The following is a 19,885-nucleotide window of genomic DNA, read 5'->3' as shown; positions in this document are numbered from 1 at the left end:
AGTAGATAGCTGTATGTCGTAGTTGCACATCCTGCTAGTTGCTGTATGTGGGACGCGGCCTCAGCATGGCTGGACAAACACTCCGTCGGTGTGCACCCGGGATCCAAACCTGGGCTGCCAGTAGCAGAGCGCGTGCACTTAACTGCTAAGCCACGGGACCGGCCCGAATCATTGAATTTTAGAGCTGGAAGGGCTCTTAGAAATTATACCTAGTTAGTGCTGACAGTGATTAATTATTATGAAGGCCAAAGACACTACTCTATTGAACCCTTTTGGTCCTATGTCCTTAAAATAAATCCTGAAGTGAAGAAGTTTCTTCTCTAAGGACTGGGCCTAGGCTGAAAGGTAGGCCTAGATCAACACATAATTTAACCCCAAAGAATACTTTCTTCTCCACAGCCCATTGTAGCCCACAGGCACTGACATTCCTTTGAGAAAGACTAGAAGAACCAAGGGTCCTCTCCCAGCCACTGGTATTGATATGATTAGAGCAGAGGGGTGAGGGCCCACCAGATCTCATTAGCTTCAGGAAATTCCATCTGCTGAAGTGGAAAAGGCAGGGCCCAAGTCCAGCCTCTGGAGCAGGCAGGTTAGTGTGTGAGCCAGCTAGAGGACCAGAGACACATGTAGTGGTGTTCTGACATGTAGACCTAGACAAGGATGGTTACCTCCCAGGAGACAGCCAGTCAACTCCAGCCTGCCTTGGGCTAATCTGTGACGTAGCTTTTCAATCCCTTTGGTGTCCATTCTTTTCCTTTCCATATCCACCCCATTTACCCTGAACCCAGAGCTCTCATGCAATGGTTCCCTATGCGACTAGGATAGTGGTTCCTAGTCTTTTGGACCTCTTTAAGAATCTGCTAAAAGTTATGAACCATCTCCATGGAAAAATGCATATATATGTAAAATTTTGCTTACAATTCTAGCAGGTCCACTGACAATCCTGGATTCCTTTGTTGGATTCCAGCTTAAGAAGCCCTGCCCTAGACTAAAATACCTGATAGTGATTTAATGCTTACCTCTTCTTTCTCTTTCCCAGAAATACAGCTAAGTTCTAACATGAGGTAGGAGAAGTCTGAGGGTGACGATAGGGCCTTGAGTTTGTGTTGGGGTGTTGAAATGGGGTCTGTGCTGCTGGTTGGTAGCAGGTAAGCACATTTTAAAGACACTACACTATGACCTGTCTACCTATCCCTCAGTCTGACCAATTCTGTTTTGATGGCAATATTTTACCCTTTTTTCACATAAGTATCACTAATACTTAAAAAATATTAATGTGAGGGCCCTACGTGTTGAAATTCCTACTTAATTAATATGAGATGGACCCTTGGCATCAGTTTTTAAAAATTTAAACAGCTTTATTCAAGTATAATTGATGTAAAATAAAATGCATAGATTTAAATATATAGTTTGGTGAACTTCTGATATAGTTATGAAATCCATGAACATACCCGTCATCCCCAAAAGTTTCCCCATGCTCCTTGTTAGTCCATCCTCCTACCACCTTCCCCACTCCCTCCCCAGGCAACCACTGATCTGCTTTCTCTCATATTTGTTCTAGATTTTAGTAACATAAAATGTAACCATATGGTATGTACCTTTTGGGGAGGGTGCTGGTTTCTTTTACAATATCATTAAAGATGCATTTATCAATAGTTTGTGCCTTTTTATTGCTAAATAGTTATAAGGAAGTTTAGACAAATTGCACAGTCTGAGGGAACACTCCCCGTAAGAATGCCCTCACTTCCGACACCACCTGCAACTTCAGAGATTCCCAGGGCCACCCTCACTTCAGAGGAGCTAGCTGCAAATTCGGGAGTTCCCATGACATGGCCACCTTCAGGTTCAATAATTTGCAAGAACAACACACAGAACACAGGGAAGTGTTATAATTATGATTACAGTTTTATTATAGCAAAAGGATACAAATTAGAACCAGACCTGCTAGAATTGTAAGCAAAGGGAGAGACGCTTGGGGCATAGTCTGGGAGAGGTCCAAAAGCGAAGCTTCTGTCATCCTCAAAGACACATTATCTTACCAATGTTGAAGTGTGACAACACTCAAAGAGTACTGCCAGCCAGGGACGATCACCTGAGCCTTTGGGCCCAGAGTTTGAATGGGAGCTCGATCACATCCTGCCTGCATGGCTGACCTTTAGTCTCCAGCCCCTCCCAGATATTCTGGTTAATAGCTTCAGTCTCCAGTTCCTCTGCAGGTTGGAACTGATATGGTGTGTTCCAAAGCCTCCATTGTAAATCACAGTGTTAAATCTACCATGTTGTTATTGGTCTCATTTAGGATTTTTTCTGCCTTATTTTATTTTTTTTTTGTGAGGAAGATCAGCCCTGTGCTAACATCTGCCAATCCTCCTCTTTTTTTGCTGAGGAAGACCAGCCCTGGGCTAACATCCGTGCCCATCTTCCTCCACTTTATATGGGACGCCACCACAGCATGGCTTGCCAAGAGGTGCATCGGTGCGTGCCCAGGATCCAAACCGGTGAACCCTGGGCTGCCGCAGCATAGCGCGTGTACTTAACCGCTTGCGCCACCAGGCCGGCCCCTCTGCCTTATTTTAGATTGAGTATTTTTTATGATTCCATTTTATCTTCTTTATTGGCTTATCACCTATATCTCTTTGTTGCTTTTTTGTTTTGTTTTGGATTTGCTAGTTGCTTTAGGGTTTATAGTATGTACCTTTAACTTATTACAGTCTCCTTCAAATAATATTAAACCACTTCACCTATAGTTTAAGAACATAGCGTAGTTCCTTTACCCCTCTCCTGGCTTTTGTGTTATTGTTGTCCTACATTTAGTGCTACATATATTATAAACTTCACAATACATTGTTATTATTTTTCCTCTTTTAAAGAAAAAAAGTATTTTATATTTTCACAGATATTTACCATTTCTTTTTTTTTTTTTAATAATTTTATTTATTTTTTTTCACCTAAAGCCCCAGTTGATAGTTGTATGTGACAGCTGCACATCTTTCTAGTTGCTGTATGTGGGATGCGGCCTCAGCATGGCTAGAGAAGCAGTGTGTCGGTGCACGCCTGGGATCCAAACCCAGGCCGCCAGTAGTGAAGCGCACGCACTTAACTGCTAAGCCACGGGCCGGCCCAGATATTTACCATTTCTGATGCTCTTCATTCCTTTGTATAGACTCGGATCCATTTGCTGTCATTTTCCTTCTCCCTGAAGAGTTGCTTTTAACTCTACAACTATGATACACAACTATGTACTGGGGCTTTGGGGAGAAAAAAGAAAAAGAGGAAGATTGGCAAGAGATGTTAGTGCAGGGCCAATCTTCCTCAAAAAAAAATCTGTTTTGCAATAAATTAAAAAAAAAAGAATGCTTTTAACATTCTTGTAGTGCTGGTCTGCTAGTGATGAATTCTTCCAGCTTTTGTACTTACAAAAAAGTCTTTATTTCATCTTCATTTTTTTTTTGGGGGGGGGGAAGATCGGCCCTGAGCTAACATCCATGCCAATCCTCCTCGTTTTGCTGAGGAAGACTGGCCCTGGGCTAACATCTGTGCCCATCTTCCTCCACTTTATGTGGGACACCGCCACAGCATGGCCTGACAAGCGGTGCATTGGTGTGCACCCGGGATCTGAGCCCAGGCCGCCAGCAGCGGAGCATGCGCACTTAACCGCTACACCACCTGGCTGGCCCTCATCTTCATTTTTGAAAGATATTTTTTCTGAGTGTAAAATTCTAGATTGACTATTTTTTCTCTAAGTATTTAAAAGATGTTGTTCCCTTGTCTTCTCGCCTGCATTATTTCCAACAAATCTGATGTCCTTTTAAATCTTTTTTCTTCTGTATGCATGTGTCTTTTTCATCTGGCTCCATTTAAGTTTTTCTTTTATCATTGATTTGAAGTAATTGATATACCTTGGTATCGTTTTCTTGTTCTTGGGCTTGTTGAGCTTCATGAGTTTGTAATTTTCATCAAATTTGGGAAAAAATTTGACCATTATTGCTTCAAATATAACTCTATTCTCTCCTGGGACTCCAATTATACATAGGCCACTGACATCTCACAGGTTACTAATGCTGTGTTCATTTTTTTCTCGTTTTTTCTCTCTTTGTTTCATTTTGTGTAGCTTCTATTGATATGTCTTCAAGGTCCCCAATCTTTTCTTCTGTATTATCTAATTTCTGAGTATTTTTCATCTCAGTATTACATTTTTCATCTCTCAAAGTTCATTTTGGAGGGTCTTTAGGGTTTATAGTTGTTATTGTTGTCCTATGTTTAGGACAACGCAGCTTCTCTCCTTACCATGCTCGTGTTTTCCTCTACCTTCAAATATACATATCAAGTGTATTTAACACCCTTGTATACTATTCTATCATCTGTGTAATTTCTGAGGTCTGCTTCTGTTGATTTTTCTCTTTGTCATGGGTTGTATTTTTCTGCTTCTTTGCATGCCTAATACTTCTTAATTGGATGGCAGACATTATGAATTTTACATTATTGAGGAACTTTTTGTACTACTTTAAATAATTTTGAGCTTTGTTCTGGCACAAGTTCCTTAGGAAAAAAACTAATCCTTTCAAGACTTAGTTTTAAGCTTTGTTAGGCAAGTCCAGAATAACCTTTAGTCTAGGACTAATTTGGCCTCCCTACTGATGTGTGTACTTCTGTGACATATTAGGAAGTCTTTCTGTGACCCGGAACTAGGCAAGGAAAGGGTTACTGAGAATCTGATCAAAATAACATAGACTGTCAAATGTTTTCCAGATAAGGAAAGTTTCTCCTGAAACTAAATGTTCTGTTTTTCAGAAGCCAATGTCCCCATTTTTGCAGATGTTACCATCTTACAGTGAAACTTACACTGTTGCAGCAAGGCCCCTGCAAATTGCTCCAGCTCCAAGCGTCCAAAAGTTACCATGGGCCTATTATGTAATGGCATGTACCTTGAACTTGTCATGTAATAGCCTGCTTACCTGCTGCACATGCGTCCTGACTGAGCAGTTATTACACAGTTGTATCATATCCTCTGCACTCTTGTGTATAAAGTCTCCACTGGCTCTAAGCCTGGGGGGAGCACTGCTTTGGGAGCTATCCCCAGGGTTCTCCATTGCTTGTGCAAGCAATAAATCTTCACCTACTTCGGCTTTGGTTGTACTTGTCGGCTCCACACTCACCAAGAGATGAATCCAATGAGTTCGGTTCCATTTCCATTTTGGTTGGTGGCAATATTGATTATTCTTGGCCCTGTATGAGCTCTGAGGGTTGTTCTGCCTGATCCTTTTGGATGGTCTTTCCTGCCCTCATGTAGTTTCTTCTCAAGCACGTACTGCTCAGCCAATGTCTTTTTTTTTTTTTTAATTATTATTATTTTTGTGTGTGTGTGTGAGGAAGATCAGTGCTGAGCTAACATCCATGCCAATCCTCTTTTTGCTGAAGAAGACCAGCCCTGAGCTAACATCTGTTGCCAATCCTCCTCCTTTTTTCTTCCCTTTTTCTCCCCAAAGCCCCAGTAGATAGTGGTATGTCATAGCTGCACATCCTTCTAGTTTCAGCCCATGTCGTGAAGAAAACTCTCTGAAAATGTCTGGAGCTCTTTCTTTGTTTAGCTCTCTCTCTCTTTCTGATATTCTGCCCCATGAATTCTAAGTGGTTTGGCCTCCCTGAACTCTGAATTCTGTCTCCTCAATTCAGAAAGATTGCTGGTCTCTCTTTAGGTTCCCCTTCCCTGTCTGGCAGCCTAAAGATTCTCTCCTGGAAGTAAGCTGGGGCCATCATAGGGCTCACTCATTTGATTCTCTTCTCCCAGGAATCACTGTCCTACACTGCTAGTCGCCCAATGTCTGGAATTTTAGTTAAGGCAGGATGGGAAATCTAGGCCCTGTTATGGTCGTTACAGCCAGAAACAGAAGTCATCAGTTTGGTTTTTTTTTAATCTCCCCAGGTTAAAATTCTAATGTGCAGCCAGCGTTGAGAACCACTGCAATCTAACTCCACTCTCGTTATCCAAGTTTTAGCCATTGCTGCCAGATTCTTCTCCCTCCCTCTTGCAGCTCTGCTTCTACTGTCATCTCTCAAGTCACACTGGTTAACTAACTCTCTTGGCCTTGTATCTGAAGCTAGGAGAAATGGCATGTCGTTCTAGTATCTGGCACTTATTAGTCCTCCAAATTTCCAGGCATGGTACTCTATGTCAGAGAGATAGCAGACATTCTGAATTACTGTTAATCATGTTATCAGCAAACAGGAAGAGGAAAGAAAACTGGGCTAAGGAGATTATTAGTTAAGAACTATACCTGTGGAGGGCTACAGGGCAAAGAGCCAGGGAGGACATCATAGTAATAGAATATAAGATATTTTTCAAATAATTGTGGAAAAATATATGCTAAAATAAAAAACAAACAAACCTGCTATCTATCAGGGGTGTAAATTAGCAGTAAAGGCAGCTCAGAGTCATTCCCTATGAGCCCTCCAAAGAGAAGGGGAAGCAATCATTTGTTGAGTGTGCCATGCATTTCTACATGCTTCCTCTCACCTCATCTTCACAGTGCTCAGAGTCAGGTATTATCTCTGTTTTATACATGTGGGAAACTATGGATTTGAGTGGTTAGGGAACTCATAAAAGTCACACAGCTAGTAACAAAGTGTCTGATTTCAAAGTCTGTGTCCTTTCCCTCTCTGCTTCTGACAACAGCTGTCATGAGAGACTCCAGCCCCAATCCACTTTTTTTAAATAAAATTTTTACTAAAGTATAAATACCTAGAGAAAAGTGTAAAAAGTGTAAGTCCAGCTGGATGAATTTTCACAAAGTAAATACACCCATCTAACTAGCACCCAGATCAAGAAACAAAACAAGTACCCTAGAATTCTCCTCTTGTATGGCCTACTTTTGACTTAGGAGATTTAGCACAGAGGTACTCAATGGAGCCTATGGCTCAGGGTCCCTTAACTGGGGGTCCATGTTGCTTCCATAAATCCCCTGAAATTAAAGGAAAACATTTTCCTGAGAAGAGGATGTAGTGCCTTCATCAGATTCTCCTAAAGGAGAGAAGAATCAAAGTTATAACTGAAGACTGGGTCACTGAGAATCCATTCATTCATTCAACATATCAGCCAAATCAGAATAAAATAACAATGGCTACTATTTGAGAACTTAATGTGCCAGGCATTATGCCAGGCACTTTATGTGTATTATCTCTGACCCTTACAAAAACCCCAAAATGTAAATATCATCATCTCCATTTTACAGATATGGGAACAGAGGCTCAGAATGAAGTGACTTGCTTAATGCCACACATTAATTATGTAGATATCTGCAAAAGCTAGTATTCAATATGAGATCTGCTACACCAAAGCCTGTGCTTCTACCGCTAGGCCACGATACCTTCAGTAATATCAAGTTGCCTAACTTCTGCTCAGAACAAGCTAAGCTTGAAATACCAGGGCTGAAGAGGAAATGAAAGAGTCAATCAAAAGCCCAGGCATCTTTTTTTTTTTGCAATTCCCTGCTAACCAATAAAAAATCATTGCAAAAGGGAAAGTACTGCCTTTAAAAGGCACACTTTGCCCTCAAGAGGTGTGGCCGGTAGGTTTTCTCAAGTAGGAGTTATTATCTAACCACAAACCAACTGTCTGTCATTACACTGCACTTTAGAGGACGCCTATGATTGGCCAACCAAGAGAGCAATATTTGAATTTAAAGAAAAGACCAAAACAACCAAGGCTCATTACTTCAGTGAGAAAGATAAAGCTTTGTTGTTAGAGAAAACTCCAACTGGTGTCAGAGATTAGGCACTAAAACCCTGTGCTAGGGTAAAACCATTACCTCGCTAACTGGTGTTACTACTATTAATCTCCTCATCAAGAAATCAGCCCCTATTTTAAGTAAAACCCACTGAAAAGATACGTAAAAACCATGTGAAGGCGCTTTGTAAACGGCAAAGGATTATGAAAAGGCTAGTAAGTACAAATATTTATAGTTTAAGATTCAATTTTCTTAAAAAATTAATCTCTAAATAGAAAGCAAAATTTGCCTGTTTACAAAGACTATCCAGGAGAAGGTGGCTGAGTCAGAAGCAGCACAATTCCTGGTGGCTAGAGCACATGTAGAGTTAATGTTTTCTATCGCCCATTTTTCCATCTGCTGTTCCATTGGACCACTAAGTGTATTGTATCCTCAGTACTTTGTTTACTCTGGAGAAGGCATACATAATAAAACCTACAAAAGAAAAGAAAAAAGTGGGCCAGATGACTTTATAGAAAACAAACCATGGTCTCAAAGTTACAGATTAAAAAATTGCATCCTCTTGTTGCATTTATCATACTTCATTCTGAGTCTGGGATGCATCCTCAGCTTAATGAGATAGAAAGATAAATGAACAAGTCATTTTTTTTCAGGCAATACAAGTTCCTCTTACAAATACAGCAAGATAGTAAGCATTAAAATTTTAGAAAACTCGAAATGCTGAAACTCCTATAATTCAATCATCTTTTCCTCAGCAATAGCTTCTATTATAGAAACAAAGTTTCATTTATTAGATAAGGCTGAAAATGACATTGCTTCAAGTTTTATACCCTCTATTTTATGTTCATGAAGTAAAGCACTACAGAACTACTCAAGAGAGCCACCAATGCAGCAATGTAGAATTTTCAGGGTTTTTTTGTTGAAACTCACTTTATTAAAAAAAAACAAACAAAAAAAACAGTCATGAACAATAAATTACAATCATTTCCCCCCTTTTATAAATTCTTCATAAAATATATTTGACAATTTTAAAAGAAAATTTCAAAAGTTGCTTTCATTTTTGAAGTGCTGATGACTTATTTTTTGACCATTTTGTCATGCTGGTGAATTATTTTGTAGCTGCTACAATAGTGTGATTGATAAACATTTTACAATTAAAAACAACAACAACAAAGAGGAAAAAACAGACCAGCAGAAAGAACTATTCAGTGTGCTATTTATCTGACACTTAACACTTACTTCATCATAATGACAAAGTATCCCTTAGCACCAAAAATCTACAGGAACCCCATCTTTCTAAGTGACATCTAGTGCAAAATAACATTCTAGAACTATCTGTACAACCCCATATTTTAACTGGCGACAGCTGCCTATAAGCTTATTTGAAATATTTGGTCTTTTTTCAATTAAGACAAATTTCATAAAACACTATGAAACCATGGCAAGAGACTCTATGAGGAATAATTGTTTATTGAGTACCTACTATGGGCAAGGCACTGTGCACAAATTCTTGCTTTCATGTTTCCTCTAGCAAATATCCAGGAATTTCCAAGTATCACTAATCCTCTTTTATTTCTTACTCCTTACTGGAAAAGGCCTATGGCTATACACCATTTTTAAACTGTCATTTTATCAACTGACCTTTAGTGCTGAGCACACAGTAGGTACTTAATAAATACCTCCTGACTGAAAGAATAAAGACAGACAATTTACTATCATTTTGCTTGGTATCATAGGCTATTTTAGAATACAAGGACTTGAGAAAATTCCAGAAGAAACTTCCTCATCACCTCACACCCTTGCTGTCAATGAAAGAATTCCACTTCACATGTAAAATCTTTCAAAATAAATGATAATCGTTAACTATTTTAAATGAGGCAGGACCAAAAACTACGTGCTTAGGAAACCATGGCTCCAAGCACACAGATATTTGAAGAGCAAATGAAGCACTGGCATACCATCACCTGAGTCATCGTGAGTCTCTGCTGAAGTGCCATGTTATTGACACTTCAATGTTATAATGATGCTTTTTACTTCCAGTAAATCAATCCCTTTGGCCAGATGTGTGTTACACTAATTTGGTGATCACGAGGTTCCAGTGCATTTCCACCTCTAATTTCGGAAAGAATTCTTACATTTATTAGCTTGAAAGTGGTGTTAAAAGTATATGATTTTTTTTTTATTTTAAAAGGCTTTATTTCAATAACATCTTTTGGTCCAAATTTTAAACTTCCAGACCAAGTAATGCATAGTCCAGAAATTTTACGTACTCCAATTTTTTGTGCTTTTTCACCTTCTGTAGTCTGCTGAACACATTTTAAATAAGGAAAAAATTATGATAGCAATATTCCAAAAGTTGTGGAAGTTCAAAAAAGCTGAGACTACACAAACTATCAATGATCTCAATATTCTAATACTTTTTTTTTTTTTACTTTTGACCAAAGATTCTAGTGCTTTATAAAGATTAACCTAGATACAATGGTCTTAAAAGTCTATCTAACCTTAAAGGCTAATGTTCTGTTTTAGGAAAATTTCCTTTCCTTAGATTTTAACTATCTGGATTTACAGGAAAACAAGTTGGAGACAACCATATAAGGCTAAAATCAAATCGACTTCAAGAATAATCATGGTCTACTGGTTTTTGACACAGACCATACCAAGTGACTATATAAAATTCATAACTTTTCTACTTCAAAGATAGAGTTGACGCCACAATATTTTATCCATTTGCCAAACTGTATAGGTATCATCTCCCACTTTAGAAAAAGGTGATCGACATTTAATACTACAACCATATCACTACCATTACTGTGTCAAATCAAACAAGAGAAAAGAGCATTAGTGCCCAAATGAAAGGAATCCCAGGAATTAAACAAGAGACCGTATCAGGGCAGGCAATGTGAGGGTAGAGCTCACTTTGTTTCTTCAACTTCATGAAGCTTAGCCAAAGTCTTAAAATCAAAAATTAATATATCAAGTGCTATAGTTACATATAGCAAAGTTTTCAGAAACAGAAGAATCTTGTATGCAGATTTATATCAGATTGCAGATGCTCAAGTGCAGACATGTCCCAATGCAGTGGTTTAATTGGTTAACTGAATACTTGGTTACCTAAAGAAGGTATGACTGAATCATCAGTGTCCTTGCCAACCTGCTACCGCATGATTGCATGGCCAATCCAACTCCTCCAGCTACAGGCCACTGGAGAGCTCACACATACTTCAGCAGCTTTGGATCACTTAATTTCATTTATGTTTAATCAGATAATTTTAGACCCTCCAAAATGATGCCTTAAAAAAAAAACTTGTATAATATTACAAAAATAAAAAACTTAGGATGATTTCATTAGAGGGAGGGACAGGGTAGGAAGATGAGGGAAGGTTCTTTTATTTTTCATCACTGATTTCACCAGCAAATCTCAAAAACCCAAACCTACATTAAATAATTTAAACAGAAGTGGCATTTTCTTCATATGGAATGCAAAATGCACACATTCACATACTTACATATACATAAATATATACATATATGTTTCCTTTACAAAGCTTCAAAGCTTGCATTACCAGCATGCAAACCTCTCTTCCATGGAAATTCCTAATACTGACAAGGAATGTCTAAAATACTTAGAGACATATTTTCAGAAAACTGGACTCCCTTCTCTTCTTGGCTCTTAGAGAATTTTCCTGCCAAACTTCTACCAATGATCATTTAAAAAAAATTTACACCCACATTGGTAATACACATTTAAAACATATTAACAAAATGGCCAGCTTGGACTTAAGTAAAAGGAGGAAAAAAAACACCCCACAATAAAATCTAAACCCTTAGAAGGTGGAGTTTAGCTTTTTATATTCTTTTCAGCCACATTATGTTGCAGCACTGTTATAACAGAAGCAGCATATCATCCAAGATATTTGCAAATAATGTATGTGTCACGTTTCCCAGCTGTTATCTTTAAATGCAATTTGCACTAATCGGAGTTCTAGTTCAAAAGCATCTGGACGATCCTGAGGGTTTGCAGCCAGCATTTCCTTAATCAGTTGTTTCATTCGCCCATTCATAGACTTCTTCTTCACAGGAATGAGAAGTTCCATTTTGGGATTTTCCAGAAGCGCCTCCCCAACAGGCACAATCTCAGTTCCTTGTTTTACGTAACTCCCCAAGAGTTCCTTCTTTGTCTCTGTGTCTATGAATGTGATCCTTTCCAGCATCGCCCAGATGATAATCCCCAGAGCAAAGATGTCAGCTTTGGCTGTGTAATGTCCCTCCCACACTTCAGGAGCCATGTAGAAATCTGTTCCACATGCTGTGGAAAGGAAACACTTGTTTACACTGACAGGTTCTTCTGGGTTCTGCCCAGAGGCTGAACAAACTTTACTTAGACCAAAGTCAGCCACTTTCAGTGTAGGTTCCAAGTCACTGGTATCCAACCTGCTTTGAGAAATCAGAATGTTATCAGGCTTAAGATCTCTGTGGATGATCTGGTTTTTATGCAAGAAAGCCAGGGCGCTGCTCAGCTGAAGCATGAAGCTGGTGTTAGTTTTACGATTGGGTTTCCTGGACAACAGATATTCATTCATATCTCCTCCGTCACAAAAATCCATCACAAACCACAAATAATAGGCGCTTCTGGGATCAAAGGCAATTTCTCCTTTCAATGAAGTCTCTACAAGCTATAAGAAGGAAAAAAATAGATTACAATCATCTGCACAGTTTATACAATTCAGCTATAGAAGAAGAGTAACTGGTTAAGTTAGTCTCCAATTTTAAGTGGGAATTCCATGAATATTTTTTTGGTCAGTGCTTTCATATGTGCATTTTAAATATCAGCACTTCAAACTGTCACTCTGGCTCTAATGAATACACACCAAATCTTCAAGTCCAGAGTAAATACTTATTTAAAAATAGCTTTATTTTGAAAAGTGTCCAACTGGCTATACATTTTCTGCATGTGTCAATGGAGCTGAACTCTACCTACCTGGCTAATAGCTTCATGAAAAGATCAAAGTTTCAGCGGCTAGACCTGGGAGACTGTCAGCTGGGGTATAAACATCAATTAGGAAATTCTATTCAATGAAACTGCCTGAAACATACTTCTTGTTCATTTCACATACACTATTAACATAATCTGTGAAATTGAGAGAAAAATGATTAAGGAACAACTAGTTGTTACAGAAATAAGGTGCTCCTGTAGTTACTGATAAAAATAAAGACTGACATCATTACTTCATAAACGTCTACAGCAGATTGCAAATATGCTGGCTATCTCCATCACTGGATGGCTTCTAAAAATCAATTTATAAAAATCATATTTGCATTTTGACATAAAAATTCAAGTCTGAGCTTGTATACCTGATACAAGTTGAAAACCTAGAATAAATCACTGTTTTATTTGTTATCATTATCTAACTATTAATCTATTATCTGAAATTCAAGCATATTAATTACTTAACTGAACATGAACTACCATTCTAAAATACAGGCACATAGTGCCTTGGAAACACGTGTCCTATGGTGTCCTTTCAGACCCATAGATTGAATAGAAACTTCGTAGGGAAGCCAGAGTTGTTGAAGAGTGAGTTAACTGCTAATTTTACATTTAAATCTACTGGTACTTCCTCATCATATTGGCAGGCAGAAGCAAAGAACATCTCTCCCTGCCATCTCCTCCCATGGCAAACAGCAGTAATTGCAACGGTCTCCAGGTGTCTTTTTTTGCATGCGTTTTCCTTGTAGCATGTGTTTGCCAGTAAGACAGAAAATGATAGAAAGGTACAGATCACACAATTATTTACTTGGTGCACTGTTACTAAATATGCTGAGATTAAAGACCAGCACCATTATTCCTTCTTCATTTCCTCTCTTCTTCTTTCTTTACTCTCAAAAGCAAACTTCCTAAATAGCTTTGAGCAATGAAGAGTCCTAGCATTCAAAGAATGGTTTACAGTAAGGCTCGACAAGCCACATAAAATCTCTGTTCCATATTCTTCTTCCCTTTCTTTTTTCTTTTTTTAGCAACTTTTAAAAAGACGTAAAAACTATTTTTAGCATCTAGGCCATACAAAAACAAGCCGAGGGCTCTAGTTTGAGGGCCCCTGGTTGAGAGCTACAGACATACAGAGCCCAATCTCTTTATTTTCAAGTGTAGAGGATGTCAGCCATTGGCTCTCTTGCTTAAAGTCCTTCAACAGCTTCCCTGTTCTCTTAGGATATAGTCTAAGCTCTTTAACATGGGCTATGAGATCCTGTGATCCTGTGTGCTCTGACCTCTGCTGATCTTTCTAGCCTCATCTAAAACAACTCTCCCTGTACACTACAGTCTTACTATCTTCTTCCAATTCTTAGAATGCTTCATGCTTTTTGCTTCAAGACATTTGTATGTACAGTTCTTCCTGCTTGGTAAGTTTTGTCACTCACTCACCTGGCTAACTCCTCTTCACCCTACAAGTTTCAGTTGAAACAGTTCACAATTCCTAAACCCAAGGATTGTGTCAGGTTCCCTATTATATGCTCCTATACCTGTACTCCTCATTCATGACACTTATCAAAGTATACAGACTGGCCACTAAGTTCCTGTGCATGAGATTGTGTCCTCTGTTGTTTTACATTTTCTTCTAGGTGAGGTTTTTAGCTCTCAGGAACTGATATAATGATTCCAACTAAGAACAAGGAAGATATCTGGAAAAACATAGAGAAAAATAAAAATGTGTATAGAGAATGGAGAAGACCATGCATAGGAACCCTGTGGTCACCCTACAGATTTGCTTAATTGTCTTTACTAGATGTAAATACTGGTTGTCTTTACTACATATAAATTTAGAAAAGGCACTTGCTAAATGTATGGATGAATGTCAGGTTAACTAAATAAATCCATAGAAGAGACAATTTTAATAGAGCTACACATTACTGAGTACTTCCTATGTGCCAACTATTCTATCTGCATCACCTCCAATATTAACAACTCCTATGGAAGGTAGAAATTATTATCCTATTTTACTTATGAAGATACAGATGCTGGGGAAAAATTGGGTTCTTTATCCAAGGTCATACAGCTAGCAAAAAGTGCCACAAGTCAAACACAGGTCTATTAGGCTTTAAAAAATGAAAGAGATTACTGAACAAAAAGGTGCTTTAGATGAAAAAAAAAAAAATCACTGAATAAAGTCTGGAAGTACTTTATATCTTAAAGCCATGAAAGACCAGCTAATGCCTAGTTACTATAAAGGTTGCTTGATCTGGACTCAAGAATACCATTAGCACTAAGTTATATGTTTAAATGTCTTTGTATTTATAGTCCAAAAGAGATTATAAATTTTAGTTTCCAAAAGTCAATGCAAAATTCAGCAAGGTTCTATTCACTTTAAGAGGGAATGTGGTGAGAATGTTTCCAACATTTTCTACCAGTGCAACTTACACAATAAGCACTTTTACAAAAGTAAAAAATAAAATGAATAGAGGCTAAAGAGTTGTGTCTTATACTCACTGTCTTAAGAGAGAAAACTTCAGGGCATAGTGTGCTAAAATGCATAAATTAGGTTCTCAAGATTGATATTTGTTCACCATATGATGAAACTTGTAAGTTTCTAATTACATAGATTAACGTGTTTCTTTGTTGTTCCTAGTCCAAAAGCTTTTATTGTTTTAAATACAGACTTCTGTGCCCTGATAGTAAATTCTGAATTTCAACACACTCATGGAAAGTTGTTTCCTTTTCCAAGAATGATGGGACTTAAGAAATTTTGCTCTGGTCTTTAACTAGCTGTGTCTTAAGTATCTTTTCTCTTCAGCGAGTATAAAGCTACTAGAGATTTTGATCTAAGGCAGAAGCCAACATAAAAAAAAAAGGCTTTTCTGTTTTCCTATGTTAATGTTTTCCCTAGGTCTACAAAAGAGTAATCTGGAGGTTAAGAGAGCACAAGTTTTAGCTGTCAGATAGTCCTAGGTTCAGCTCCCAATTCTGCCACTTGCTAGCTATGTGACTTTGGATAAATTCATTATTCTAAGCCTCAGTTTCTTCATTTGTAATGATGATAATAATAGTACTTTCCCCATAAGATTGTTTGGAGCAACTGCCTTTAAGGCACTTAGCACAGAGCATGGTACTGAGTAGGAACCCAAATGTTAGCTATCAGCTATTAGCTAATACTCAGGTGCTAAGCTACATCATGAAAATTAACCGGAATTGCATGGTTAAGAAACCACATAACCCTCTAAAACAGCAGAGGCTTATGTTCAAACCAGTGATTTATAAAGAAATGCTTGATTACATATGGGTGCTGCTATTGGCTGTACAGTTTTTCTTTTTCTTCTGTCTTCAGTTTCAAAAAAACTGATTTCAAATAAGTAAACTTATTAGACTGTAGTCTCAATTACTTCTCTAGCCTCTATGTTGCCCCATTCCTATGCAGATTGGCAAGTATCATGGCATAACAGGTGGCTTATGTTATTTTTAGGTATTTGCATCACAGGTTTAAATAAAACCTTGTTTTAAAGCAAACATCTACTCAATTCTTGGCAGACCTCTATTTACTCCTAACTATATAAACACCTGCACTTAAAGGTAGAAGTTCATCTGACTCTTTCATTCCCCTTCTTGATGACCAATGCTACGTTCAAATCATTTCTATTTCCCATTCAACCACACATACCTGTAAATAAAGGGAAGAATTAGAGCCGTGGGACATCTTTTGCACCATCCCATCTTTTTGTAGGATGCATTCCTCCAAGTGAATCACATTTGGATGTTGGCTCTTGATACTGCTTAGTGCCCAGAACTCTCGTAGGGCTAGTTCAACATTTTCGGGTGCATGGCATCGAATTTTCTTCACTGCCACCCGTGCAGAGGTCTTTCTGATGACTGCTTCATACACAACACCGTAACTACCTCGGCCTACCTCCCGTATTAGATCGTACTTTGGCTGGCTACTCACCATCTTCAAGGTCAAGGTTTCTGGAAAAATCAACAAAGTGCTCTGTTGAAATTAAGTATACCCTACTGGCCTGTATTTCTTCTTAAGTATAATTTAGTTACCATCTGTCTTACTGTTAACAGTGCTTGAAAGATATTTGCTATACCTTGGGCAAATCTAAGTATTTTAATAATGATGATAATAATAATAAAGAGGCTAACACTTATGTAGTACATACTTACCATGTATCAGGAACTGTTCCAAGCACTTCATAATATTAAATTCATTTTTTCCTCACAAAAATGTTAGATACTATTATGGTCATTTTATAGATGAGGAAACTAAAGCAGGGAGAGGTTAAGCAACACGCTCAAGGTCAAAACAGCTAGTAACTGGTGGACCTGGGATTTGAAACCAGGACATCTGGCTCTGACATCCATAATTTTAACCATTATACTATATTGCCTCTTAAATGAACTGCTTCCAAACATCACTGTTAAAAATAAACCAAAAAATTCAGTATTCTTATTTACTGATCAGGAAAAAACGAACAAAACTCTAGCTTCTCCTTAAAGCTGACACACATAAAAGGTCATAAAAACAGCAAAAACAGGGGCCAGCCTGGTGGTTAAGTTCTGGCACTCTGCTTCGGCAGCCTGGGGTTCATGGGTTCAGATCCCTGCCCATGGACCTACACAGTGTTCATCAAGCCATGCTGTGGGAGCGTCGCACATACAAAACAGAGGAAGAATGGCACAGATGTTAGCTCAGGGCCACTCTTCCTCACCAAAACACACCCCTCCCTGAAACCAAAAACACCCTCACAGTTGGAAGTGCAAACACCTGGCTTCTCCTTAGGGACTGAAAGTGAACCAGATCCCGTATAGACTGAAAAAGTGTAGTTTTTATTCTTTAAAAGTAAACGGCCAAACTGTATATGTTCCTATTTTATGTTATTTCCTTATTTCTTGCAAAATAAATGAAAATAAAGTTTGCAGAGAAAAATGTTCCTTTAAAAATAAATTAAGCTACTTAGAATATAGTTACCTGTTGTTTAACAATAGTTGTGTAGATCTAGGTCATTTTTGCCAACAAAAACTGCCCTACACATCAAGGGGCTCTCTGACAGATCTTTGAAATTCAACTTGATAAATCATTTAAAGGCAGGAGCAAAGGCCCTACACAGAAATGCTCAGGCGTGGAATCAAGAAAGTCTAAAGCCTGACTCCTCACTCTCCAAAGAATGTAAAGATTCTAATGAGCTCCAGGAACAAATTCTCATTTGTAGATTGCCACCAAGGGCAAGAAAAGTAACCCGAGACTGTACAATCTTTACACTGCACAGTTTGGAGGAACATAAAGCTACTGACCCTTGAGCCCGAAAAACTGGGAACAGCTACTTTAAGTCCCTAGGATAAACTTAATAAAGAAAACGAAAGCTTCTGAGACTGCTCCTTAGTCCCACTTCCTCTAACTGGACACCCAGCCTTCCAATTCCTGCTGTATTTCCTCGAGTCGGGTTTCCTGGCCCAGAATCCTCTGCCCCAAGTACAGATTAAACATTCCAGCTCCGTGGATCGCCAACTCCTGGCCATCTCAAGGTGGCCGATGTCTTGGAAGCTGCCCCACATCCCCATACGAAAGACCACCTGAATAACGGGGAGGGAGGGTGTTTATGAAATCCTTGAGATCCTGGGTCAAACACAGCACGATAATGCACCCCGCGCGCGCCTAAGCGCCTTAGGACGGCGCTTCCCGGGCCCTCGTGCCTGCCGTGCAAACCCCGCGCGCGGACGCGGGCGGCCGGGCCCTACACCTGCTGGGCTAGGGAAGGGAAGGGCCAGTCCTGGGCAGAGGTGTTGCCCGACGCGGCGGCTCAGACCCCGCTCATTGGCCGAGCATCAGGCCCTCCCCCTCCTCGGCTGCGTCCAGACGAGACCCGGAGGGGATCCTCCCGAGGCCCTTCGCCCGGAGGAGCCAGCGCTGCAGCTGCGCCGACTGCTCGGGGCTGGCGGCTGAGGCCCGGGGCCTGGGGAGGAGGCCACGGGCATGAGGAGGCCGCAGCTGGGGCCGCTGGCCCGGGGAGCGGGCCGGAGGCCTGAGCAGCGCGGGCCCTCCCCGCGATGACTCCGCTGACAGGGCTGTGACAGGCCTCCTGGGGACGGAGGCACGGACAGGGCCCTCGGCTCTGCAGCAGGGCCGCTCTGCCAGGCCGACGGGCCGGATTTACCTCAGGGTAGCCGCCGCCGCTTCTCCCTCTCACGGGCTCTGCAGGCCGCCATTATCGGGCAGCTCGCGCCTCCGCCGCCGCAGCCTCCAGTCAGTGGCCGGCGCGCGCCCCCGTGGTGCGCGCGGACACACCCCCTTACGCCCCGCGGCCACGCCCCCCTCCGGCTTTCCGTAGCGCGGCCGGGACGCCCAGCGCCGTCCCTATTGGGCGCGCGCCCGGCGCTCCGCCAGTCTCCTCCCAGCTCCTGAAAGCTCCGGGAGCCGGGAGTTGCGGAAGGTGTGCGCGCCCCGGAACGCACCACTCGTGCCCCTCCCCGCAGGGGTGGCCGGGCACGGGCGCGGGGAGGCCAGTCCACGCCTGAGGCTCGCTCGCCCCCCTGCCGCAGCGGGCGCGCACGGCCCGCGGCCCCGGGGCTGGTCTGCGGCGGCAGGTGCGAGCCTGAGTGTGCGTGCGCCCGGCGCGGCCTCCCCTCTGCCTCTCCGACCCCCTCCCGACCTACCGAGCGGCGGGCAGGTGTGCGGGGGTCGCTGGGGTGGAACGCCCGGTGCATCTTCCTCGGCGCGGGACTGCGGTGCCTGCGGGATGCGGGGCTCTTCCGCGGGCCCGCGGGGAGGCGCGGCCCGACCGGGAGGCCTGGCGTCGGCGCCGCCGGGAGGGAGGCTGTACCTTTTGTCAGAGCCACTGAGCCATGTTTGCGTACGGTGCAGTCGCCGGTGTGGCGGTGGCGGCGCGGGGCTGGGTGCTATCATCTGGGAAGACGCCTTCCCCTGCCCCGCCGGCGCGGTGGTATCTCCCTTAAAGAAGCCGGCTTCTCATTGTTCCCGGGCCGCGGCCGCCGGGAGTCGGGGGCGCCCTGCCTGGCGCAGGGACGAAGGGGGGGCGGCGCCCGCACCTGGCCGCCCCTGCCCGCGCACGCCCTGCCCGGCGGCGGCAGCTGCGGGCTTGTCGTGGAGTCGGATCCCGCTGGCGCGCGGCGAGAGGCAGCGGTCCGAGCCGGACGGGCCGGGATCGACAGCGAAGAC

General features: G+C 41.4%; 1 protein-coding gene across 2 annotated transcripts; it reads right to left on the bottom strand.

Annotated features, from left to right (window-relative positions):
• Nucleotides 1-8,021: 8,021 nt before the first annotated feature.
• On the bottom strand, nt 8,022-18,933 carry PDIK1L (PDLIM1 interacting kinase 1 like). Of its 2 annotated transcripts, none has more exons than XM_058553299.1 (3): nt 18,864-18,933; nt 16,373-16,674; nt 8,022-12,397 (listed from the first exon to the last, which is right to left on the bottom strand). In XM_058553299.1, the coding sequence occupies exons 2-3, from the start codon at nt 16,655-16,657 to the stop codon at nt 11,657-11,659; spliced, it is 1,026 nt and encodes a 341-aa protein (XP_058409282.1). In that variant the 5' UTR covers nt 16,658-16,674; nt 18,864-18,933; the 3' UTR covers nt 8,022-11,656. The 2 variants fall into 2 exon arrangements, with proteins under 2 accessions (XP_058409282.1, XP_058409281.1); XM_058553298.1 differs by lacking the exon at nt 18,864-18,933 and adding an exon at nt 16,876-18,697.
• Between the last annotated feature and the right edge of the window lie 952 nt (nt 18,934-19,885).

The sequence above is a fragment of the Diceros bicornis genome, chromosome 13, assembly GCF_020826845.1.
Source record: "Diceros bicornis minor isolate mBicDic1 chromosome 13, mDicBic1.mat.cur, whole genome shotgun sequence".
NCBI classification, from domain to species: domain Eukaryota; kingdom Metazoa; phylum Chordata; class Mammalia; order Perissodactyla; family Rhinocerotidae; genus Diceros; species Diceros bicornis.
Note: the sequence above shows the minus strand (reverse complement) of the source record. Positions and strands in the feature narration are given on the sequence as shown.

Excerpts from the sequence above, each read along its gene's own strand:
- PDIK1L (XM_058553298.1), bottom strand. The coding sequence starts at position 16,906 with ATGAAGTGCTTGGAACAGTTCCTGATACATG. Across the intron at positions 16,675-16,875 it reads GGAACAGTTCCTGATACATG|AAACCTTGACCTTGAAGATG; the intron begins GTAAGTATGTAC and ends TGATTTTTCCAG. Across the intron at positions 12,398-16,372 it reads ATTCTTCCCTTTATTTACAG|CTTGTAGAGACTTCATTGAA; the intron begins GTATGTGTGGTT and ends TCCTTCTTATAG.